The sequence below is a fragment of the Pseudophryne corroboree genome, chromosome 6, assembly GCF_028390025.1.
Source record: "Pseudophryne corroboree isolate aPseCor3 chromosome 6, aPseCor3.hap2, whole genome shotgun sequence".
In the NCBI taxonomy this organism is placed as follows: Eukaryota; Metazoa; Chordata; class Amphibia; order Anura; family Myobatrachidae; genus Pseudophryne; species Pseudophryne corroboree.
The window spans coordinates 712,388,993-712,415,032 of record NC_086449.1 but is presented as its reverse complement, the minus strand read 5'-3'; the positions used below and the strand labels follow the sequence as shown (position 1 = coordinate 712,415,032).

At 47.1% G+C, this 26,040-nt stretch overlaps 1 protein-coding gene across 1 annotated transcript; it reads right to left on the bottom strand.

Annotated features, from left to right (window-relative positions):
- Nucleotides 1-7,801: 7,801 nt before the first annotated feature.
- On the bottom strand, nucleotides 7,802-25,991 carry MFAP3 (microfibril associated protein 3). Its single transcript, XM_063928355.1, has 3 exons — nucleotides 25,901-25,991; nucleotides 16,802-17,223; nucleotides 7,802-13,828 (listed from the first exon to the last, which is right to left on the bottom strand). The coding sequence occupies exons 2-3, from the start codon at nucleotides 17,097-17,099 to the stop codon at nucleotides 13,071-13,073; spliced, it is 1,056 nt and encodes a 351-aa protein (XP_063784425.1). The 5' UTR covers nucleotides 17,100-17,223; nucleotides 25,901-25,991; the 3' UTR covers nucleotides 7,802-13,070.
- Nucleotides 25,992-26,040: the final 49 nt, after the last annotated feature.

Genomic DNA, 26,040 nt, shown 5'->3' with positions numbered 1-26,040 from the left:
CGTGTGACGTCACGCAGCTGCTGCAGCCAGCCCCCCGTTCGGTCCGGCCACGCCTGCGTTGGCCGGAAAGCACCTACGAAATGGCGGCCAAACGCTGCCGTTCTGCCTAGCGACCACCTCTGCCTGTAAATCAGGCAGAGGCGATCATAGCGGCCCGACGGACTTCCGCCGTCTGGCAAGCGTCAGCAGTGCATGCTCAGTTCTGACCCGATCACACCGCTGCGATAAACTGCAGCGTGCGATCGGGTCAGAATGACCCCCTATACCACTTCTCCCGCATGCATGAATGTGCCAATATGTGGGGTCAATGTATGAATTGTCAGCATCATGAGTGATGACGCGTGAGTAGCTAGATCACGGACCTGTGCAGTGGAGCTGGCCGGGCAGGCAGACACAGCACATCTGCACTAAGCTGATGCACTGTGTGCTCAAGGGGGCATTGCGGAGGGCGAAGTTTTCACCCCCTAGCTTCGGCAGACAGATGTTTATACAGATGCTTCCTTCTTCGAGGCAAAGCAGGAAGTGTTAAATCGGCACGATCCGTACCTCTATAATACATTTACCCCAGTGTGCCGCCAGACGTGATATCCAGCTGCACACATTAACGTCCGTTATGGTAGACAGAGGGGGACAATGAGGGAGATTGATCAAAGAAAGTGGATAAGTTGCTCATATCAACCAATCAGAATCTGACATTTTTCTTGCACAGCTTGTAAAATGAGAGTTAGATGCTGATTGGTTGGTACTTTTATCTCTTTCCAAGATTTGATGACGCTCCTCAATGTTCATTAATGTCTCATGACTTTGGCAATTCAATAATGGTAACCCCTGCAGAGCGGCTGCACCTGGGAGCATAGTCCCATGCTGCAGAGCTATATGTTTTGCCAAACACTGTGGGCAGTGGTGGAACTAGCAAGTGGTGGGCCCAGTTGCAAATGAGAGCATGTGCCCTTCCACAGCAGTGTTTTCCCACATGCCCCTTGTGTGCCCCAGTGTCTCCTTGACAATAGCGTTACCCTCATGCCATGTCTGCTATTCCCCCTCCACAGCAATGTTTTCCCCACATGCGCACTTGTGTGCCCCAGTGTCTCCCCGACATTCCCATTCGACAGAAGTGTGTCACCCATGTGCCCCAAATACCCTCTGCAGCTGTCTGACATGCCCCCTTCACAGCAGCGTGTTTCACACCCTTAGAATCTTCATCAAGGTTCCTTTATGCGCTCCTAGCTTATTTCTGACATGCCCTCCAGTGTTCTCCACATACCCCAGTGTCTTCCGGACATGTCCCCTACACAGCAGCATGCTCCACACATGCCTCCCAGTGCCCCCAGCAGCATGCTCTCCACCTCCCCCCATTGTCTTCCTGACTTGCCCCCCCACCCCAGCAGCATATTCCCCACAAGGCTCATGTGTCTTCCTGGCGTGCACCCAGCAGCATGTTCCACAAATGCCTAACCCCGCATCTCTTTCACAGGCCCCCCTTTGTGTTAGCAGCTCAGTAGTGGTTAGCTCTAGGAGTCTTAGACAAGGAGATAGGGAAAACATACCCTGTAAGTGTTCTCTGGGGAATGGGGCAGCGAAACACTTCTTCAGACACAAGGGTATCTATTTACTAAAGCGCAGGTTTTTTTTTTAGTTAAGATGTTGCCCATAGCAACCAATCAGATTCTAGCTATTATCTTCTAGAAGGTGCTAGATAAATAGTAGAATCTGAATTAGTTGCTACGGGCAACATCTCCACTTCTAAATACCCGCACTTTAGTAAATATACGCAACAAGTTTTATTAATCACAATGAGTTTTATCACTCGTTGATAAATGATCCCTTTAGCCACAGCAGGGATGTGGAACCTTCAGCCCTCCAGCTGTTGTTGAACTACACATCCCAGCATGCCCTGCAACAGTTTTAGCATGGCCAAATAGCAAAACTGTAGCAAGGCATGCTGGTATGTGTAGTTCAACAACAGCTGGATGGCCGAAGGTTCCCTATCCCTGAGCTACAGGGATGCACATGGTGCTGTACATTCGCAGCACAAACATACAGATTTTACACTAAAGGAAAAAATAAGAATTTACTTACCGATAATTCTATTTCTCGTAGTCCGTAGTGGATGCTGGGGACTCCGTCAGGACCATGGGGAATAGCGGCTCCGCAGGAGACAGGGCACAAAAGTAAAAGCTTTAGGATCAGGTGGTGTGCACTGGCTCCTCCCCCCATGACCCTCCTCCAAGCCTCAGTTAGGATACTGTGCCCGGACGAGCGTACACAATAAGGAAGGATTTTGAATCCCGGGTAAGACTCATACCAGCCACACCAATCACACTGTACAACCTGTGATCTGAACCCAGTTAACAGCATGATAACAGCGGAGCCTCTGAAAAGATGGCTCACAACAATAATAACCCGATTTTTGTAACAATAACTATGTACAAGTATTGCAGACAATCCGCACTTGGGATGGGCGCCCAGCATCCACTACGGACTACGAGAAATAGAATTATCGGTAAGTAAAATCTTATTTTCTCTGACGTCCTAAGTGGATGCTGGGGACTCCGTCAGGACCATGGGGATTATACCAAAGCTCCCAAACGGGCGGGAGAGTGCGGATGACTCTGCAGCACCGAGTGAGAGAACTCCAGGTCCTCCTCAGCCAGGGTGTGCCCCTGACCAAGTAGCAGCTCGGCAAAGTTGTAAAGCCGAGACCCCTCGGGCAGCCGCCCAAGATGAGCCCACCTTCCTTGTGGAATGGGCATTTACATATTTTGGCTGTGGCAGGCCTGCCACAGAATGTGCAAGCTGAATTGTACTACACATCCAACTAGCAATCGTCTGCTTAGAAGCAAGAGCACCCAGTTTGTTGGGTGCATACAGGATAACAGCAAGTCAGTTTTCCTGACTCCAACCGTCCTGGAAACCTATATTTTCAGGGCCCTGACAACATCTAGCAACTTGGAGTCCTCCAAGTCCCTAGTAGCCGCAGGTACCACAATAAGCTGGTTCAGGTGAAACGCTGACACCACCTTAGGGAGAAACTGGGGACGAGTCCGCAGCTCTGCCCTGTCCGAATGGACAATCAGATATGGGCTTTTGTGAGACAAAGCCGCCAATTCTGACACTCGCCTGGCCGAGGCCAGGGCCAACATCATGGTCACTTTCCATGTGAGACATTTCAAAACCACAGATTTGAGCGGTTTAAACCAATGTGATTTGAGGAATCCCAGAACTACGTTGAGATCCCACAGTGCCACTGGAGGCACAAAAGGGGGTTGTATATGCAGTACTCCCTTGACAAACTTCTGGACTTCAGGAACTGAAGCCAATTCTTTCTGGAAGAAAATCGACAGGGCCGAAATTTGAACCTTAATGGACCCCAATTTGAGGCCCATAGACACTCCTGTTTGCAGGAAATGCAGGAATCGACCGAGTTGAAATTTCTTCGTGGGGCCTTCCTGGCCTTACACCACGCAACATATTTTCGCCACATGTGGTGATAATGTTGTGCGGTCACCTCCTTTCTGGCTTTGACCAGGGTAGGAATGACCTCTTCCGGAATGCCTTTTTCCCTTAGGATCCGGCGTTCAACCGCCATGCCGTCAAACGCAGCCGCGGTAAGTCTTGGAACAGACATGGTACTTGCTGAAGCAAGTCCCTTCTTAGCGGCAGAGGCCATGAGTCCTCTGTGAGCATCTCTTGAAGTTCCGGGTACCAAGTCCTTCTTGGCCAATCCGGAGCCACGAGTATAGTTCTTACTCCTCTACGTCTTATAATTCTCAGTACCTTAGGTATGAGAAGCAGAGGAGGGAACACATATACCGACTGGTACACCCACGGTGTTACCAGAACGTCCACAGCTATTGCCTGAGGGTCTCTTGACCTGGCGCAATACCTGTCCAGTTTTTTGTTCAGGCGGGACGCCATCATGTCCACCTTTGGTCTTTCCCAACGGTTCACAATCATGTGGAAGACTTCCCGATGAAGTCCCCACTCTCCCGGGTGGAGGTCGTGCTGAGGAAGTCTGCTTCCCAGTTGTCCACTCCCGGAATGAACACTGCTGACAGTGCTATCACATGATTTTCCGCCCAGCGAAGAATCCTTGCAGTTTCTGCCATTGTCCTCCTGCTTCTTGTGCCGCCCTGTCTGTTTACGTAGGCGACTGCCGTGATGTTGTCCCACTGGATCAATACCGGCTGACCTTGAAGCAGAGGTCTTGCTAAGCTTAGAGCATTGTAAATTGCTCTTAGCTCCAGTATATTTATGTGGAGAGAAGTCTCCAGACTTGATCACACTCCCTGGAAATTTTTTCCTTGTGTGACTGCTCCCCAGCCTTTTAGGCTGGCATCCGTGGTCACCAGGACCCAGTCCTGAATGCCGAATCTGTGGCCCTTTAGTAGATGAGCACTCTGCAGCCACCACAGAAGAGACACCCTTGTCCTTGGAGACAGGGTTATCCGCTGATGCATCTGAAGATGCGATCCGGACCATTTTCCCAGCAGATCCCACTGAAAAGTTCTTGCGTGAAATCTGCCGAATGGAATCGCTTCGTAAGAAGCCACCATTTTTCCCAGGACCCTTGTGCAATGATGCACTGACACTTTTCCTGGTTTTAGGAGGTTCCTGACTAGCTCGGATAACTCCCTGGCTTTCTCCTCCGGGAGAAACACCTTTTTCTGGACTGTGTCCAGAATCATCCCTAGGAACAGCAGACGTGTCGTCGGAGACAGCTGCGGTTTTGGAATATTTAGAATCCACCCGTGCTGTCGTAGAACTACTTGAGATAGTGTTACTCCGACCTCCAACTGTTCTCTGGACCTTGCCCTTATCAGGAGATCGTCCAAGTAAGGGATAATTAAGACGCCTTTTCTTTGAAGAAGAATCATCATTTCGGCCATTACCTTGGTAAAGACCCGGGGTGCCGTGGACAATCCAAACGGCAGCGTCTGAAACTGATAGTGACAGTTTTGTACCACGAACCTGAGGTACCCTTGGTGAGAAGGGCAAATTGGGACCTGGAGGTAAGCATCCTTGATGTCCAGGGACACCATATAGTCCCCTTCTTCCTGGTTCGCTATCACTGCTCTGAGTGACTCCATCTTGATTTGAACCTTTGTATGTAAGTGTTCAAATATTTCAGATTTAGAATAGGTCTCACCGAGCCGTCTGGCTTCAGTACCACAATATAGTGTGGAATAATACCCCTTTCCTTGTTGTAGGAGGGGTACTTTGAATATCACCTGCTGGGAATACAGCTTGTGAATTGTTTCCAATACTGCCTCCCTGTCGGAGGGAGACGTTGGTAAAGCAAACTTCAGGAACCTGCGAGGGGAAGACGTCTCGAATTTCCAATCTGTACCCCTGGGATACTACTTGTAGGATCCAGGGGTCCACTTGCGAGTAAGCCCACTGCGTGCTGAAACTCTTGAGACGACCCCCCACCGCACCTGTTTGTACGGCCCCAGCGTCATGCTGAGGACTTGGCAGAAGCGGTGGAAGGCTTCTGTTCCTGGGAATGGGCTGCCTGCTGCAGTCTTCTTCCCTTATGGGGACGAAAGGACTGAGGCTGAAAAGACGATGTCTTTTTCTGCTGAGATGTGACTTGGGGTAAAAAAGGTGGATTTTCCAGCTGTTGCCGTGGCCACCAGATCCGATGGACCGACCCCAAATAACTCCTTCCCTTTATACGGCAATACTTCCATGTGCCGTTTGGAATCTGCATCACCTGACCACTGTCGTGTCCATAAACATCTTCTGGCAGATATGGACATCGCACTTACTCTTGATGCCAGAGTGCAAATATCCCTCTGTGCATCTCGCATATATAGAAATGCATCCTTTAAATGCTCTATAGTCAATAAAATACTGTCCCTGTCAAGGGTATCAATATTTCCAGTCAGGGAATCCGACCAAGCCACCCCAGCGCTGCCCATCCAGGCTGAGGCGATCGCTGGTCGCAGTATAACACCAGTATGTGTGTATATACTTTTTAGGATATTTTCCAGCCTCCTATCAGTTGGCTCCTTGAGGGCGGCCGTATCTGGAGACGGTAACGCCACTTGTTTTGATAAGCGTGTGAGCGCCTTATCCACCCTAAGGGGTGTTTCCCAACGCGCCATAACTTCTGGCGGGAAAGGGTATACCGCCAATAATTTTCTATCGGGGGAAACCCACGCATCATCACACACTTCATTTAATTTATCTGATTCAGGAAAAACCACATGTAGTTTTTTCACACTCCACATAATACCCTTTTTTGTGGTACTTGTAGTATCAGAAATATGTAACATCTCCTTCATTGCCCTTAACAAGTAACGTGTGGCCCTAAAGGAAAATACGTTTGTTTCTTCACCGTCGACACTGGAGTCAGTGTCCGTGTCTGTGTCGACCGACTGAGGTAAAAGGACGTTTTAACGCCCCTGACGGTGTTTGAGACGCCTGGACAGGTACTAATTGGTTTGCCGGCCGTCTCATGTCGTCAACCGACCTTGCAGCGTGTTGACATTATCACGTAATTCCTTAAATAAGCCATCCATTCCGGTGTCGACTCCCTAGAGAGTGACATCACCATTACAGGCAATTGCTCCGCCTCCTCACCAACATCGTCCTCATACATGTCGACACACACGTACCGACACAGCACACACACAGGGAATGCTCTGATAGAGGACAGGACCCCACTAGCCCTTTGGGGAGACAGAGGGAGAGTTTGCCAGCACACACCAAAAACGCTATAATTATACAGGGACAACCTTTATATAAGTGTTTTTCCCTTATAGCATTTTAATATATATATATAGTCATATCGCCAAATAAGTGCCCCCCCTCTCTGTTTTAACCCTGTTTCTGTAGTGCAGTGCAGGGGAGAGCCTGGGAGCCTTCCCACCAGCATTTCTGTGAGGGAAAATGGCGCTGTGTGCTGAGGAGAATAGGCCCCGCCCCCTTTTCGGCGGGCTTCTTCTCCCGTTTTTCTGAGACCTGGCAGGGGTTAAATACATCCATATAGCCCCCAGGGGCTATATGTGATGTATTTTTAGCCAGAATAAGGTACTATCCTTGCTGCCCAGGGCGCCCCCCCCAACGCCCTGCACCCTCAGTGACCGCTGCTATGAAGTGTGCTGACAACAATGGCGCACAGCTGCAGTGCTGTGCGCTACCTTATGAAGACTGAAAAGTCTTCTGCCGCCGGTTTCTGGACCTCTTCACTTTTCGGCATCTGCAAGGGGGTCGGCGGCGCGGCTCCGGGACGAACCCCAGGGTGAGACCTGTGTTCCGACTCCCTCTGGAGCTAATGGTGTCCAGTAGCCTAAGAAGCCAATCCATCCTGCACGCAGGTGAGTTCACTTCTTCTCCCCTAAGTCCCTCGTTGCAGTGAGCCTGTTGCCAGCAGGACTCACTGAAAATAAAAAAACCTAACAAAACTTTTACTCTAAGCAGCTCTTTAGGAGAGCCACCTAGATTGCACCCTTCTCGGCCGGGCACAAAAATCTAACTGAGGCTTGGAGGAGGGTCATGGGGGGAGGAGCCAGTGCACACCACCTGATCCTAAAGCTTTTACTTTTGTGCCCTGTCTCCTGCGGAGCCGCTATTCCCCATGGTCCTGACGGAGTCCCCAGCATCCACTTAGGACGTCAGAGAAACAAGGCTTGCATCCATCTCTAGAGAGATGAGCTCCAATATGTTTTGTGTGTGATTTTTGCGTACAATCATTATTCTATAGTTACCGTTTATTTAATGTTGGGAAGAAAATAATGGAATACGTGACTGCTATTTAAGTTTCAAAGATAAAAATGCACGTTACACAGATATATCACTTTAAATATGTATTTAATCCCTATAAAAATTAAATGAAAGGATTTTTCGTCTTTAATAAATCACTTCATGAAAGTCCTAACATATTCTATAAGAAACCAGAAAAATACAAGAAGAAACGACTCCAGATAACGCATGATTCATTATAGATGCACTACATGAGTGTCAGACAGTAACAAGCAACAAAAACAATGCATAAGAAAATAATCTGTAATACTGTAATCACGGTTCCTTCACAATGACAGCTAAGAACGTTTTACACAGTTAGGATAAATCTACAGGATAAAGTGAATCATGCCTGCCAATGTATTCGTATAGAAACTCAGATAACAGTATGTTGGGTGAAGGTGCTTATTTTTATACTGCACTATAGGTGGCGCTATACCATCCACATGCAGACATGGCAGAGTTCCAAAGTAGTTTAAAAGAAGTTACACATTAAAGCTGGGTGCAAACTGGAGCGATGTTGGCACAACATATTGCCTACATCGATCAGTGGACCTTACTCAGGGATGGATGCAAACTGCCGGAGCGCGCGGGTGCGCATAGTCATTATGTGACCGTATGCCGTAAGGACGCAATTGCATTATGAATGACAGGAGGCGGACGTTCGGGGGCGGAGACACGGCGTTAGGGAGGGGGACCAGGAAATTCAGGCATGTCATTGCCGTTTTCGGGGGTGGGGGCAGATGACGTCGCCTGCGCTTCCTGCGATCTGAAACATGATGGCGGTGAGTCTGCATACGCAGGGGTCAACCTCTTGGATGTTTTTGCAATGCAATTACAATTGAACTGCAATCGCATCACTGGGCGTCCTTAGCCCTGTGCTGGGTGGCCCCCAACATGCAATTTTATTGGTAGCAGCTTTTGCTAATATAGCAAAAACTGCGACCAACTCTGAATAACCCCAAGTGTGTACAGGTGATATGCGGATGCCCACGATCATTAGAGATATTGCTAAGTTATATGTGCAGCAGTATTCCTGGCATCCTGCATTAACATCGCGCCAGTGTGTATGGGCAATCACTGCTGACAGGCAGTAGTTCCTATGTTGGCGCAAATGCCCATCGTGCCAGTGTATACCCAGCTTTAGACAACTCCTGTGCCCTAACTTTAGAACAGAGGATGAAGGAGGCCTATTGGCTAATGTTAGCTTCAAGTAAGAGAGGGGATCCTGGGGAGGAATACCTCCTTTTGGTATTTGGTGGTTGAACGGATGAGTTCTACAAACGTGACATAGATAATTAATGGGGGGGTTAAATCAAAACTTCACTATCTTTAAACATAATATTTATTTTCGTCTTATCTTGGTCTATGCGATTCATGCATTGTTTGCTTCCTCTCCTCCTCCACCTTGCGCTGACTGCATGTAGTCTATTCTGCAGGCCAGCACATAACTAAAACCCTAACTGCAATATAACTACTCCCATCGTCATCAGGACGTATTTGTGCATTTACGATTACTGTGCAGGTTTAGGAATTTTGGGCCTAATTCACTTGTGGTTGGATTTGCATCGCTGCTGCTTACTTGGAAGCTTTAGTGATGCACTAATATGGTAATGCGTCTGGTATAAGTGGACCTTTCCTGCAGCCATTTGTAATCGAGTGCTTCATCCTTGGATGGAATATGGGACCAGCATATGCGCGAAGTACCGGATATTCGTACTTTGCATCCTTCGGGATCTGAATTAAGGTGGGTACACAGGGAACGATTAGAGCCACGATGTGGGCATTCCCGATCATTTGGAATGACACACCGTGTACATCGTTCCGTGTGTATGCCCGATACTGATGGCGATGTGTGCACCCGCGGGATGGCAGCCCCAGATCTTCTAAACATGCAAGAATATCTGGGGCTGTCGTTAGCGATGCCATGCTGCCGAATGCAGCGTGGCCCCCGCTCCCTCCCCCCGCCACCGTTCGTCGCTGCTGGCATCGGTAAGTGTGCAAGCAACTTGCTGATGGCGTCCACCCCCCCCCCCCCAACAGGCACGATGTGTCGTTCAGTGACACCGTGCCATGTGTACGGACCTATGAGAAGATGGCCACAGATTGCCCCTATTGGCCACTCCATATGGTCACCTTCTGAACTTTCTCGATAATTAAACTTTTTTAAGAATCAGGTTGTTTTCAGGCCTCTCGTATTGTGATATTTCTCAATACAGACTGCAGTACTGGAGCATTTACAAGGAGAATAATCTACAGGTGCAACCACGTACTCAGGTGGCCATGTACAATTTTCTTCTGAATCAGTAACACGCACCTTTAGAAGAACAAACCCTGCCAGGGGAGGAAAACATTCTGTGCAATTAAATTACTCCTCGTTAGTAGAGAACATGTATAATTATTTTTTCCATGAACCGTCTCTGACCCTGAGCTCCATCTTTATTTATTATTTGGCCAAACACGCTTTGGACTTAAGGTTGCAAATATATTAAATTGGAATGATAGACAGACAGACAGCAAGATAGATACACCTTGTAAACCGCTGGGCTGCTGCATGATTTAGCAGTCAGAGCACAAACTTGCCAGCATAATGCTGCCACTGATGGAAATGAGAACTGCAGGGCATAATCATTTCAAACGATCAGTGCAGACACACATACATTGAAAAGGCAGGGAGGGGGTCTATATCACCGTCTGTGGTCAAACCACACCATCCATAAACAGCTGCTGCAGTTGTAAAGACCCCCCCTCCCTCCTGTCATTCTGGAATAAATAGATGGAATATAAATTAGTCTGGGTTTCACAGATAGGAATGTAATCGTGTCTATTCCTGACAAATACAGCATTCACAGGTGTCTGATACAAAACATGATTAAACAGCTTACAAAATTACTTCTGTAACATCAAACTAACAGCATGCACTGCGAATTCTCATTTGCCTGTCCACCTGCGCTAGGAACTGTAAGCAGCATGTTTTTTTTACCTAATGCAACTTTCACCAGCCTGACACAGTGGTGTCTAGCACAATGACAGCATTAAACCGCAGGAGGACGGAGAGCACAGAAAGGGGCAAGTGGCCAGAAAAGCATGCTACATTATAATGTTGCCTGCTCATTATTTCTTCAGACTGGGAGTAGCTGCGGATTGCACAATGGGTCTAATTCAGACTTGATCGTACATGTGCTAAATTTAGCACATCTACGTTCAGCTTCCCTGACATGCGGGGGGACGCCCAGCACAGGGCTAGTCCACCCCGCATGTCAGGCCCTACTCCGCCGCACAAGTACAAAAGCATTGCACAGCGCGCTGGCAGGGAGCTACTCGTCGCTATCCGTCACGCGGCCGCAGCGGCCCGCCCTCCACGGTCCGGTCACGCCTGCGTTTCCCAGCCCGTGCCCCTAAAACGGCGGCCAGTGACTGGCGCTGCCTGTCAATCAGGCAGAGGCGATCGCAGGGCTGAGATGGCAGTCGAAAACGCACAGCAGCACTCAGGTCTGAATTAGGCCCAATGTCAGAGAAATGAGCAGCTCTGTTTATGCGAATTTGGTCATGTAAGCAACATTCTTTGGTACATCGATAACTGTAGATAATCCATCTACGATATAATGGAAAGTGTTACTCTAATATAGACAAGGATTGATGTGCCCCATCTACATTAAAAACAGCACCGATTTAAAAGAAGTTTAAAAACCAACCAGTTTTCAGCGCTGCGCGCACATCACCGAGAATTACGTTATGGGCCACATTGTTTGTTTCACATCTGAGGCTCAAGAGAAAACTTCAGGCGAGGTGCCGGCTTTACAGCTCTTCCTGCGCCATCCAGACGCCACTTAATGGCCATCGACCAAACTGAATTGCCCTCTATAAATGTTGCAGTCTTTTTTCTTTCTGCTGAATTGGCTGTTAATTACCCATATAAATACTGTGATGACCGCCTCACCAATGTAAAAGTGGACCTGTCGCCTACATTTGCTGAACTGTAATATTCAACCTACAGTATGTATTAGTGACAGATGGTGAAGAAATTGTATATAGTCAATATTCCCAGGAGCTTCTCCATTGCTACTGTGTATATGTACATACAAGGCTCCAATTCACATCTGTTCTGGCATCCTGACCCTCAGGGCATCTGGTAGAGGTTTACATCGAAACCCAATTGCATCAGCCAGAATTTAAAAGAAAAAAGAAAAGAAAAAATATCCATTTTGATTTTCAGTATTACAGAAATGTATTCTGTTACCTTAAAAGGGGCTGTACATCCCCATGCAGTGTTAAAACCCATATTGTACTTAACGATTAAAGAGCACTGGAAACACTTGAAAGCTGCACCCTTTCACTAGCCACCCTCTCCGGCCTGCAACAGCTACCTCTCAAATACCTCCTGGCCAATCCCTATCAAGTGGCGCTATTATTGCCTACTTCCAAATCACTGATTTCTCACTTATCTATTGGACCTCATTCTGTGCTTTTTAAATAATCAAGCAGATTTTCTGTTTATTTTACTTGTTCCCTTTGATATGACAGACACTGCTGGTTTCCCTGCATTGAGAACAGTTCTTCCAGAAAGCAGCTATGTGTCAAATCCAAGGGTGATCAGAATAATGAACAACTGATGCATTAGATCAGGAATAAAAAACACCAACAGTTAATGTATTAAAGATGCAAAGTAAAAGTTTTCAATAGGGCATAAAGATAATACAGATGTGTCCTCCTACATCCTTGCTGCAGTCACATTAAACAGCCATTCTAGTCATGCTATGCCGTGGTGCGACTCTGAAGCGCCGACCATCAGCAGTGCGACTGCGGCTGTATCTGCATACGAAATGCTACATTACAGTGTTTCCCTAGAAATCACTATTTTCTATGCAGACACAGTACGGTCACACACAGAATATAGACACACTGCATATTATTTTAACCAGCATAAGCTGCTTGTGCATCTTATTCGCACAGTGGCGCATTCTCGGCAAAACCAAGACACCTGACATTAGCAGAGCTGCCAGCTCACTCACGCTAGTCATCTCGTGTCGCATGGTGTATTGAGGCAAGATGTATGAGGACACATCTGTAAATTAGTCATCTGTAGGAGGAAGATCTTTTAACGCTGCTTGGAGGGTTCTATGGTACAGAGAAAATAGAAAATCTGATCCATCAGTTTATGCACAATTCACGACAATACCTACCATTCAAGAATGATCTCTTCGATCGCATAGTTATAAAAAACATAATTGTACAACAAAGTGACTTGGCACAAGTAAGTATCAATGAGACATATGATGGTGGAATGAAAAATTCACAGGTTTGTAAAGAGTTTAAGATAGTCAAACCATGACCTCTGGTGGCCTTTCCTGCTCCATTATGGAAATAACCTCCTCAGGACACGCTATGGGACCACACTCTTGAGAGTTGTTGGTGTTTATACTCTGAGTCTCAAATTGAGGATGAACAGACACATTGACTGCTATTTCCTGCCCTTGGACTGAGCTGTCTTCTGAGTCACCACCGGGAGATCCACTCCGAGCCATATTTGGACTGATAGTGTAGATTCCTGCCACGTGGTCCTTTTCAACCAGGTCCGGGTCATCCAACCTCACAGCCTCAAACATTTCCTCCATAAAAGCCCTGCAGTTAAAGATAAGAGGGGGCAGCGGAATACTTCTGGCCAGCTCTTCAATGTAACGTGCAAACTCCATGGTTTTGAACTGAGTCACTTTGGCCAGTTCCAGAGTCTTGGTAGAGGTGATAATTGGGATGCGTTTAGCTATCTCGAAAGCTTTCTGTAGCTTCTCAGCCCCCTCTGTGCGGAAGAACTCATTTATGGCTTTCTCCGTCTTCCGCAGATGGCTGCTCATCATGCAGAGTCGAGTGATGTTGAGGATCAGGGTGATAGTGAAGGTTACCAAGCAGACAATCATGTAGTAAATTCCCATGTCTCCGGAAGTGAAAGTCACCCGGAGAGTAACTGTATAGAAGGAGGTGTTATTCCCATTTGGACACATACACGTGTACCTTCCACGATCAGCGAAGGTCACACTGGTAATATTTAGGGCTCCACTGGAGGAGATCAGCCATTTCCCTCCTGTATTATTTAAAGAAAAAATAAGAGACTTAAGTTTGTTGTCACAAAAAGATGGCCATTCCAGAACTCGAAAAAACTGCAGATGGTACAATGACAATAGCAAGGAAGCCAAAAGATTGTGGGTTTATCAGTCTAACAACTGCTAAGAAAGAAAAAATATTATATTGATAAAATATGGGGGGGGGGGGGGGACCCAGGAGTTCAGTAAATAAGATGTAAAGGTCACTGCTGTCACCTAACTTTTTAGGGGGGTGTTATTAATATAGAGTTCTAGAGTACAACATGTTCTATTCCTTCTATAAAAGGTTTTCTATACATTTTTAAGGGATGTAGTTATGTGACTGGTGGTCAGGAGACCGCCGGTCACAATACTTCCCCCTACATCCCGCCCTTTTATAATCCCGACAGTTGGCATGCCGACCAACAGAGACTATTCCCACTCGCGGGTGTACACGACACCCACAGAGCGGGAACAGAACCTGTGGTAAGCGCAGCTCGCCACCGATCCCACAAGGGGATTGTTGCGCTCGCCTTCCCCGCCAGGATCCCGGTGTCGGTATGGTGACTGGCGATCACGCATACCCAACCCCATTTTTAACATATACCCATGTGACATTAAATGGTTACCAAGCACCCCCAAGATCCTGCTTGTTTATACAGTAACCCCTAAACTGATCACATTTAAAGTGACACTAGAAAAACACTGATGCACACTTTACAGTACATGTACCACTGGTTAAAAACCCAGATTCTAGAATACATTAACTTTTTCTGAAATCTAGATTATTTTTCACCCTGTGATAACAAACAATGTGAATATTATTGTGCGGTAACTTAAACATTGTTTTGAACGGTCTTATTGCAACAATGCTAAATGATGCGGGCTATTGCACAGAGATGCAGTCAGTTTACCGGCTGTCGGGATCCCAGCGTTCAGGAGACCGACGCTGGAATCCCGACACCTGGCGATAAACACTCTGGAAACCTGACAATGACCCGGTATTCTCGGTTGGTGGTCCACGCCACCAACCAAGTGGGAATAGAACCTGTGGTGTGCGCAGGAAGCCACCGCGCCCGATGCGTGGCAAGCGTAGCAAGCCCGCGAGGGGGGTTCGCTATCTCGCTGATGGGATTTCGGCAGAAGGGAAGCTGCTGTCGGTATAGTGGCAGCGGGCATCCCGTCTACCGTGATATTGTATGTACCCCACTGCACAACTGCAGCTTGACAGGAACGCAACTCCTTTATGCATCCTTCTTTAGTCTGTTTATTATGGTCTTCTACTGTAAGTTGCTGCAGAGACAAAAAAACACTATAAATAACTATGCATTAGCCGTGTAGGTTCTTGCATATAGTAATGGAAAAGCCAGTCTTCTGTGTGTGATCCTTTCTCAGCCAAGGCTCCCCTTCTGTCCATCATGCAATGCATTCCTGATTAGCTGGCTTTCAGTCGCCACAATACTAATACAATAACTACTGGCAGAAGGAACGTGCGAGTGATTGCTCCTGCAACCAATGTTTCAGGAGCAAGATGAATGCCAGATGGACAGCATAAGGATCAGGAGTAGGGAAGCCAATCCCGGGATCGGTGGGATCTATGGGATTTAGGGCCAAAAATGGCCGGGATTCAATCCCGGGATTAGAAGCTCCAATCCCAGGGATTGAGGGATCAGCATTGAGCGTCCTCAGGACGCTCAGACGCTACCCGGCTTCCTCCTTCCGGCTCCCCAGCGCAACGTGACGTGTAGTGAGAGGTCACGCTGCGCCATCACCCGCTGCAGGGAGAGAGAAGATGATGTTTCCCATCCACCCACCTGCGATCTATGGTGAGTTATGTGTGCGGGGCGACCACATAGGGAAGAGACAATCCTGGGTATACCGGGATTGACCATTTTTCAATCCCGATAGCCGGGATTGAAAAAATGGCCGAGGATTGGCCTCCCTAATCAGAGCAGACTGGGGAATTGGGAGCCCAGAAGTTTGTCTCTAGAATTGTGCTGCCCGAGATGGACTCTGTACTTTGACACTATTACAGCAGGAACAATTGTGATAAAATTAGCAAATTAATCTGCCACAAATAAAGGGGTTGTCCACCTTCAAATTATTTTAATTTTGCTTTAATGTATAATCCCAAAAGTTTTATTATTTTTCTTTCTAGCTTTTGCATATACAAGAGGTTCCCAAATGTGGTCCACAAGGCACCCAGTCCAGGTTTTAAGGATATCCATGGCTGAGCACATACCCTCCAACTGTACCTTTTTAGCAGGTACAGTACCTTTTTTTTATTTATTTTTTTATGGTCTGTACCGATTTTTGGCTCTCCAAACTTCCATTGAAAGTATAGGAAAAGGCCTTTACCAGCGGCCACGCCCCCTTTCCTAATGTGTACCGATTTTTATGTGTTACATGTTGGAGGGTATGTGGGCACAGATGGTTAAATCAAATTGACTGAGGTACTAATTAAGGGGCAGATGTACTAAGCCTGGAGAAGTGATAAAGCGGTGATAAGTGATAACGCACCAGCCAATCAGCTCCAATATGTAAATTGACAGTTAGGACCTCACTGGCTGGTGTGTTATCACCTTGCACTTATCACTGCTTTATCACTTCTCCAGGCTTCATACATCTGCCCCTAATTCACCTGTGCCCAAGCATGGTTATCCTTAAATCCTAGACATTAGGCTGCCTTGAGGACAGAGTTTGGGAACCTCTGCCATATACCATTTAGCCAGTTGTATGTATATTAATTATGTACTGCGTTGCTCTGAGCTACAGGACAAGTCCAGTCTCTCAATACATTTATGTCTAATTAATACAGCATCGCAGAGGTGGGTCACATTCTGGTCGCAAGGACAAAAAAAAATAAAAAAAATTCAATTATGGTGAAAACTACATTTACACAAATAGCGTATCTCAAGTCAAAACAAAAAGGTATTATGTTAAACAAGAAATATTAAGAACATGCAACAGCCTACCTCCTTCCACCTCTCCAAGCGGGTGTCCTCTGGAATTAAACCACACAACATCTCCATTCTGGGTGGCATTTAGGTTGCACTCGATCACTGTACTGCTTCCCTCTTTGGCTATCTGATCTCTGTGTGCTGGAGCGTTGGCGGTGATCTGTAGCTGAGCATGGAAGGACGCATTATGCACGTGGACTGCATGTGTTTGATTTTCTTGGTGAGAGATCTGAGCAGCAGAAGGGACTATAGCTAAACTGGTGCACAAAAGGATGATAACGGGCAGGGGAGAGGGACAAGTGCACCTTTCCATTTGATCATAAAAAATATGGAGATATATTCCAAGACAAAACTTTAAATGTCAAGAATGTATATGTCTTATTCGCTGCTAAGAAGCTGATGCCTGGTCTTCTCCGACATCTTCATGCGGGGTACTCCTGTCCAAAAGCAAAACAGAGGAGAAACAGAATGAACCAACGGTAGCTCTGTTACATAAAAAAAAAAAAAAAAGAAGAAGTACAATATAACCACCCAAAACATACAACTTGTGGAAGGCAATATGCGGTGTGATAAACAAGTTACACAGGAGCTACAGCTAAAACTAGATTCTGCCAGATTCCACTTGATAATGTAACGTCAGCAGTTTCATTACAATTGTCTAGTTACTGTATACAGATTGCTTAAATACCTCTTCAATTAATGACATTTGTGCAGGGGTGTTCAGTGAGCCTTTATCCATTACAGATTAATTATATCCATTGCAGATTAATTCTAGTGGTTTCAGCTTAATTAAAGTATGTGAGCGTTCATCACACAATAATAAAGTTATGTGCTTCACAATTCCTTGCAGCGAAAACATCAATTATATAGTAAACTGCCTTAGTGGGAAGGAGCGCGGGAGTTACTGAACCATGTTTGCAGACTGGAACCTGTATACAATCTGAAATACGATAGGGGCCACCAATAGTCTTACGAGACACTCCTGACCCACAAATTGTAAAACTAAACACATACGGGACAGAGGGACAGATGTATTAAGCCTGGTGAAGTGATAAAGAAGTTATATCACACCAGCCAATCAACTCTTGTCATTTTTCAAACCTGTAATGATTGGCTGTTGTGTTGTTATCACTTATTTATCACTTCTCCAGGCTTAATACATCTCCCCCAGAGATGTCTAGGGGTATATTTACTAAAGTGTTGGTTTTTATAAGTGGAGATGGTGGTGCCCATAGCAATCAATCAGAATCTACTTATTTGTCTAGCGCCTTCAACTAGATAATTGCTAGAGTCTGATTGGTTGCTATGGGTAACAACTCCACTTCTAAAAAGCAGCACTCTAATAAATGTACCCCTTAGGGTGGGTACACACCAGGACGACTGGAAATCTGTCCAAATTTCCATCGGTCTGGACCATGTCCGATTGCCCGCACACACGAGGGAAGATTTAATGAACGATGGATGGGCCTTCATTAAAATTTACCTGGTCGCATGCAATATTTCTCAGTTGCCCATGCAGCGGGACCAACCGGAAGATGTTGCATGCGACTCAAGGGAGCACTCTATCGCAGGTATACACTGCACAATGTAGACGATTTGCTCCCGAGATTGTGCTAGTGTGTTCCCACACTTAGAGTTCATTTTGACTGCACCAGTTAGTGGCCAAATTGAATGAAGCTGAACGGAATCTTCTGGCATCACTGGTGACCAATAGAGGTCATCTGCAGTCATATTCCAGCCACATTTATTAATATGTCCAATAAGGATCTAGCCAATATTGCTGCAGGTAGTTCAACGTGAGTAGTCTGATAAACAAATAATGCTGTATATACAATGTCAGTCATAATACTGACTGACCAATATTTGAATGCAGCTTGTTAAATCACTAGTAACATCATAGAGACTGCCAGAACAGGGCACAAATGCACTGAGCCGACCCACTCCCTGAGCACCTGACATTATCACATTGCCAGAGGGGACAGGGCTGGTAGCACCGGTAAGTGCAACGCTGACTGGATCGGCCGCTCAGGCTGCATGTCTGGAGCATCTAAAGGACGCTCTGGTGGTGCAGCAGCAGCGATCCTGGCTGTAGGGCGCCTTTCCAGGCACTCTGCTAGCCAGAAGCAAGGGCCGTGGGACGGCAACAGTGCTGTCCCTGGAACCCTGCGTGGTGGCAACGATGTTACACCTCTAGTAACGGCCCTGATCACTGAGGCATGTTGTGCACTAGTGCAGTCACTTGCTCCAAGTGAATGGACTGGCTGTATTCTTGTGAATATTGATCCTGTACACCAGGGGTGGGCAATTATTTCAGCTGGGGGGCCGCTTAACACTTCCAGTGAATGTTCGAGGGCCACACACATGGGCGGGGACTAATATGAATGACAAATATTTGTAGGAGTAAGTCCTGGGCTGCGCAGAGACTGCACAAAGTAGATTTTTGCAGCTCTGCGTACACATACGATCGTACACTTGCACGGGTGAATTTACATTCCCCCTGGGGGCGGCGACTACCCGAACGCAGGACAGCAAAATTTGCAGCACAGTGATCAGGTCTGAATCAGCTTCTTAGTCAGCAGTTGCTGAAAAATAAGACCCGTTATAGGGCCCAATTCTGACCCGGTCGCAGCTGTGTATTTTCGCACAGCAGATGATCGGGTCTGAACTGCGCATGCATTGCAGTGCGCAGGCACGTCGGTACGCCGCGCTGGGGAGCGTCGGGCAGTGATGGGATGGTGCGAACAAAGCGATCGTACAGGCGATCGCAAGGTGATTGACAGAAAGAGGCCGTTTGTGGGTGGTAACTGACCGGTTTAGAGGAGTGCACGGAAAAATGCAGGAGAGACCAGGCGTTTGGAGGGAGGGTTTCTGACGTCAGCTCCGGCCCCGATCATCCCACTGGAAGAGTAAGTCCTGGGCTGCGCAGAGACTGCACAAACTTCTGTTTCTGCAGCTCTCCTGCACATGCGATTACCCTCCTCCCCCTGATCTACCTGATCGTAGCAGTGCAAAAATCACACCCTAGCGATCAGTTCTGAATTAGGCCCATAGTTTTTTATATATATATATATATATATATATATATATATATATATATATATATATATATATATATATATATATATATATATATATATATATATATATATATATACATATACACACACAAAGTGTAGTAATCCCGGCACTCCCTCTCCAAATGGCAATGTGCTGCAGTGCCCTCCTAGAGAAACAATGCTGATCCTCAATATAATGGATGGAGACAGGCGGCACTCAAGCAGCCTCAAATAGAGTGAAAAAAGCGGTCCGTTTATTGATCCATATTGGATCAATAAACGGACCGCTTTTTTCACTCTATTTGAGTCTGCTTGAGTGCCGCCTGTCTCCATCCATTATATTGAGGATCAGCATTGTTTCTCTAGGAGGGCACTGCAGCACATTGCCATTTGGAGAGGGAGTGCCGGGATTACTACAATGTGCTGCAGTGCCCTCCTAGAGAAACAATGCTGATCCTCAATATAATGGATGGAGACAGGCGGCACTCAAGCAGACTCAAATAGAGTGAAAAAAGCGGTCCGTTTATTGATCCAATATGGATCAATAAACGGACCGCTTTTTTCACTCTATTTGAGGCTGCTTGAGTGCCGCCTGTCTCCATCCATTTTATATATATATATATATATATATATATATAACTATAAAAACATAGTATTATATACATACATATATATATATATATATATATATATATATATATATATATATATATATATATATATATATATATACACATATGTATATATATAACTGTAAAAACACACACACCATGTGTGTAGCCCCCTCAGCGATAGCGATGCGCGGCCCCGCACATCGCTATCGCTGCTGCTAGATTGCATGCAGGCCAATCTAGCGGGTCGCTCACTTCACCCGCTGGGTGAAGTGATCGCCCCCCCTCGTCTCCCCCCGCACGGTCCGCACAGATCGCGCTGTGCTGAGCGGCAGGAGAAATGTGTGCTGAGCGGTTCGCTCAGCACACATCTCTCCCAAATCGGCCCGTGGGTACTTGGCTTAAAAAACATATCCAGTAATAAAAAAAATAAAAATAAAAAACTGCTCAAACAAACAAACAAACAGCATCCTGTGTAATGCTGTTATCAATCGTATTCACAGCTCCACTCTCCCTTAAACCCATATAGTAGTCTCTACCCCCCTTCCCCCACCCCTGAACCCACATAGCAGTCAATACCCCCCTTCACCCCTTCCCCTGAACCTATACAGCAGTCTCTACCCCCCTCCTCTCCACTCTCCCTCCTCCTCCTCCTCTCCCCTCCGCCCTCCTCCTCCCCCCCCCCCCGTACCCATATAGCAGCTTTACCTTAGATGTGTTTTTTTCACTGTGGCAGATCTGCTGCCCAGATTATCCACCTTCCCTGCCAGATCCGCTGCCCGCTGCGCTGCGCAGAGCCGCTGCTGCTACCCGCTGCACTCTCCTGCCGTGGCTCCGCCCCTATGCCGCCCAGCGCCTGATGTCACAGAGGAAATCCCGGTCAGCAGACCGGGTATTTCCTCAGCGGCGCTGCGTCTCGGAGCTTCGTAGCGCAATGACAAGCGGCTCAGCCGGGCCGCTTGTCATTGCACAGTGGTATGGGACAGCGGGCCAGGCAGAATCGGTTCGCGGGCCGCATCCGGCCCGCGGGCCGCATGTTGCCCACCCCTACTGTACACTCTGCTTCCACTTTTCCTTGCACATTTCCTGATATTAAACTACAGTAAGGCCTACATTTCTGCTAAGCAATATGTTTGCATATATATTAGGTTCCAAGGATATTGTTTATAGATGTTATTCACTTACAGATGGGTCCATGTTTATCTTGACCTTTAATAGGATTAACTGAGACTGGTCAATCGGATTTAGGGGGTCATTCCGACCCGATCACTCGCTGTAGTTTGTTGCAGCGCAGCGATCGGGACCGCGCATGCGCCGCAGTGCACCGGCGCATGGCAGTCATCGCAGCCTAGCAATCGCCTCCGAGACTGAGGTGGTCGCTGGGTGGGAGGGGGCTGATCGGCGGCACGGTCCGGCCAACGCTGGCGTGGCCGGACCGTTGGGGGGGGGGGGGGGGGCGCGGGGCGGGCCACTACGGCAGCGCAGGAGCTGTGCTGGCCGGGAGTTACTCCTGAAATACAAACGCATCGCCCGCTGTGCGATGCTTTTGTATATGTGCTGGGGGGGGGGGTCCGCCACTGGCATGTGGGGCGGACTAGCCCTGTGCTGGGCGTCCCCCCGCATGTCAGGGAAGATGATAGTAGCTGTGCTAAATTTAGCACAGCTACAATCAACTCGGAATGACTCCCATAATCCCCTGCTGTAACGACTTAATCCCCTGCTGTGTTGTACTCTGTATTGTATTGCAGCTGAGAACAATAGATGAAGGGTTTATGTTAATAAACCATGTGCATAGGCGTGGACCCATCTGTATATAAGGTGTTGGGTAGGCGTGACCGCAACAGGTTCTGTTCCCACTCTATGGGTGTCGTGGACGAGTGGGAATAGTGCCTGCTAGTCGGCATGCTGACTGTCAGGATTCTCAGGGGGGCGGGATGTAGGGGGAGGTGATGCGAGACCGCCGGTTACATAACTACTTCCCTGTATAAGGTGGAGTGACAACATTTCTGAATGCGCTGCACTTTCTAGTCTCTGTACAGATCAAGAGGCATTTGAAAAGTATTTGTACTCAGAACCATTAATAAGCTTAAAAACAGTGACACTACAGATAGTCTACAGGTGCCAGTGGATGGCAATTGTGGTTCTCCAAGTGCCATCATGGCCTGGCAGGCTAGCTGGGATAAGTAGCCTACCTAGGCATTTAAGCCCTGGACAGACCATTCTAGGGCTGGTTGACATTATGGCAGATGGATCTCACCCCAAGTGCCTATGTGCTAAAGGGTCACCAGCACAGCCAAGTTCTGGTTAATGAAAAACGCGTAGTGGCACCCAACCAATTTTCCCCTTGGTTTCTTCACTACTAGCCTAGGGGTGCCCTGAGTTGCTGGTCCAGGACCAATTCAAATTATTTATGGTCAATGTAATAGGCCAAACCAGTGCTGGTGGCTTTCAATCATAAAATATGTGGACAAACAGAAGCAAATCTTGGTCCTAATTCACACCTGTTCGCTGGGCTGCTACAATTGTAGTCCTGCGATCAGATAGTCACTGGCCAGGGAGTGTATATTCGCCGTGCAAGTGTGTGATCGCATGTGTACACCAAACTGCTAAAAATCCCTCAGTCAGCGGACAGCTGCAAATCCGTTCGCACCTCACTCAGTAGTGAATGGTTTTCCCACTGTGTGCAGTCTGTGCGCACCCTACAGTGCGATCAGAACGGGCTGATCGAAGCTGGAGCTGACATCACACACCCTCCCTGAAAACGCTTGGGCACGCCTGCGTTTTTGCTGACACTCCCAGAAAACGGTCAGTTACCACCCACAAACTGCTTCCTCCCGTCAATCAGCACGCAAATGGCTGCGCAATTAGAATTTTCGCACCAGCCTGTTGCTGACCGGCGATGAATGTTGTTGTTTGCCGAAGCACATGAGCATTGCGGTGCATACACATTATTACCAGTTATTTATATAGCGCACACATATTCCGCAGCGCTTTACAGAGAATATTTGCCCATTCACATCAGTCCCTGCCCCAGTGGAGATTACAATCTATATTCCCTATCACATGTATACACAAACACATTAACACTAGGTTTAATTTTTGTTGGGAGCCAATTAACCTACCTGTATATTTTTGGATTGTGGGAGGAAACCGGAACACCCGAAGGAAACCCATGCAAGTACGGGGAGGATATACAAACTCCACACAGTTAGGGCCATGGTGGGAATCGAACCCATGACCTCAGTGCTGTGAGGCAGTAATGCTAACCATTATACCATCCGTACTGCCCGTGTAAAGTTAATCGCCGATCGCCCGCTGTGCGAAAGCGCACAGCAGTGATCAGGTCTGAATCACCCCCCTTGTACCCACAACACATAACTGAACCTAAGGATGACATATAAACACAATTAATTTAATATTTGTTTCTACATTTCTCAATACAAAACTTTTGGTCTAGGGGTGCCGTGACAAATAATTCTGATGCTCTAGGGCACAGGTTCTCAAACTCGGTCCTCAGGACCCCACAAAGGGCATGTTTTGCAGGTAACCCAGCAGGTGCACAGGTGTATTAATTACTCACTGACACATTTTAAAAGGTCCACAGGTGGAGCAAATGATTTCACTTGCGATTCTATGAGGAGACCTGTAAAACATGCACCGTGTGGGGTCCTGAGGACCGAGTTTGAGAACCTGTGCTCTAGGGCACTGTGATTCAAAAAAGTTTGTTAGGGAACCACTGACCTAGGGGCTAGTCGTCAATTTTCAGGAAAGACCTATAATGTTTTTTTTTTTTTTTTTTTTTTAATATAATACATGCCTGCAAGATCCTATTGGTCTGTACAGGCTTTATACTACGACGGGATGATGCTCCCAAAACATACTGGCAGGTTCTGTTCAACAGTTACTGACTGAACGGATAAGAGCACTGTAAGTTGTAATTATAGGCGAGCGTATAACAGCATCTATAACGGTAGTTAAAGGCCGATTGGGTAAAAGCATGGTCATCTGTTGGCAGAAACCGAGTGGGTGATTCCACCTGTACCTAGAGGCTGAATGGATAAGAGCACCTGTACGTGTTAGTTACAGGCTGTGTGTCAGAGCAATGTTAACTGAAGTTAGAGGTTGAGTGGGTATGAGCATCTGCACTTGTAGTTAGCGGCTGAGAGGATAAATGCACTGTTACTTGTAGTTAGTCTGAGTTAACAACAGCACCTATACCGGCAATTAGAGGCTAAGGGCACTATCATCTGTTGGTAGAGAATCAAAGGATAATGTATATGTACCTGATTTTACAGCTAAATGGGTAAGAGCATTATTGAGTGTAATCAGAGTGGGTAAGTTAGGGGCTGAGTGGGTAAGAGCACATATACTTGTAGATGTAGGCTGCTCGGGTAAGAGCAGCCTGTAGTACCTGTAGTTGGAGGATGATTGGATAAGAGCACATGTATCTGTAGTTGGAGGATGAGTGGGTAAGAGCACATGTATCTGTAGTTGGAGGATGAGTGGGTAAGAGCACATGTATCTGTAGTTGGAGGATGAGTGGGTAAGAGCACATGTATCTGTAGTTGGAGGATGAGTGGGTAAGAGCACATGTATCTGTAGTTGGAGGATGAGTGGGTAAGAGCACATGTATCTGTAGTTGGAGGATGAGTGGGTAAGAGCACATGTATCTGTAGTTGGAGGATGAGTGGGTAAGAGCACATGTACCTGTAGTTGGAGGATGAGTGGGTAAGAGCACATGTATCTGTAGTTGGAGGATGAGTGGGTAAGAGCACATGTATCTGTAGTTGGAGGATGAGTGGGTAAGAGCACATGTACCTGTAGTTGGAGGATGAGTGGGTAAGAGCACATGTACCTGTAGTTGGAGGATGATTGGGTAAGAGCACATGTACCTGTAGTTGGAGGATGATTGGGTAAGAGCACATGTACCTGTAGTTGGAGGATGAGTGGGTAAGAGCACATGTACCTGTAGTTGGAGGATGAGTGGGTAAGAGCACATGTATCTGTAGTTGGAGGATGAGTGGGTAAGAGCACATGTATCTGTAGTTGGAGGATGAGTGGGTAAGAGCACATGTATCTGTAGTTGGAGGATGAGTGGGTAAGAGCACATGTATCTGTAGTTGGAGGATGAGTGGGTAAGAGCACATGTATCTGTAGTTGGAGGATGAGTGGGTAAGAGCACATGTACCTGTAGTTGGAGGATGAGTGGGTAAGAGCACATGTACCTGTAGTTGGAGGATGATTGGGTAAGAGCACATGTACCTGTAGTTGGAGGATGATTGGGTAAGAGCACATGTACCTGTAGTTGGAGGATGATTGGGTAAGAGCACATGTACCTGTAGTTGGAGGATGAGTGGGTAAAAGCACGTGTACCTGTAGTTGGAGGATGATTGGGTAAGAGCACATGTATCTGTAGTTGGAGGATGAGTGGGTAAAAGCTCATGTACCTGTAGTTGGAGGGTGAGTGGGTAAGAGCTCTGACAGCTGACAACACGGCATATAAATTAGACGCCTGTGCGGCTATTGCTCAGTACAGAGGCCGCTAGCAAGCTCATAGACAGGACATGTTTCCACCTCTCCGCTCCGG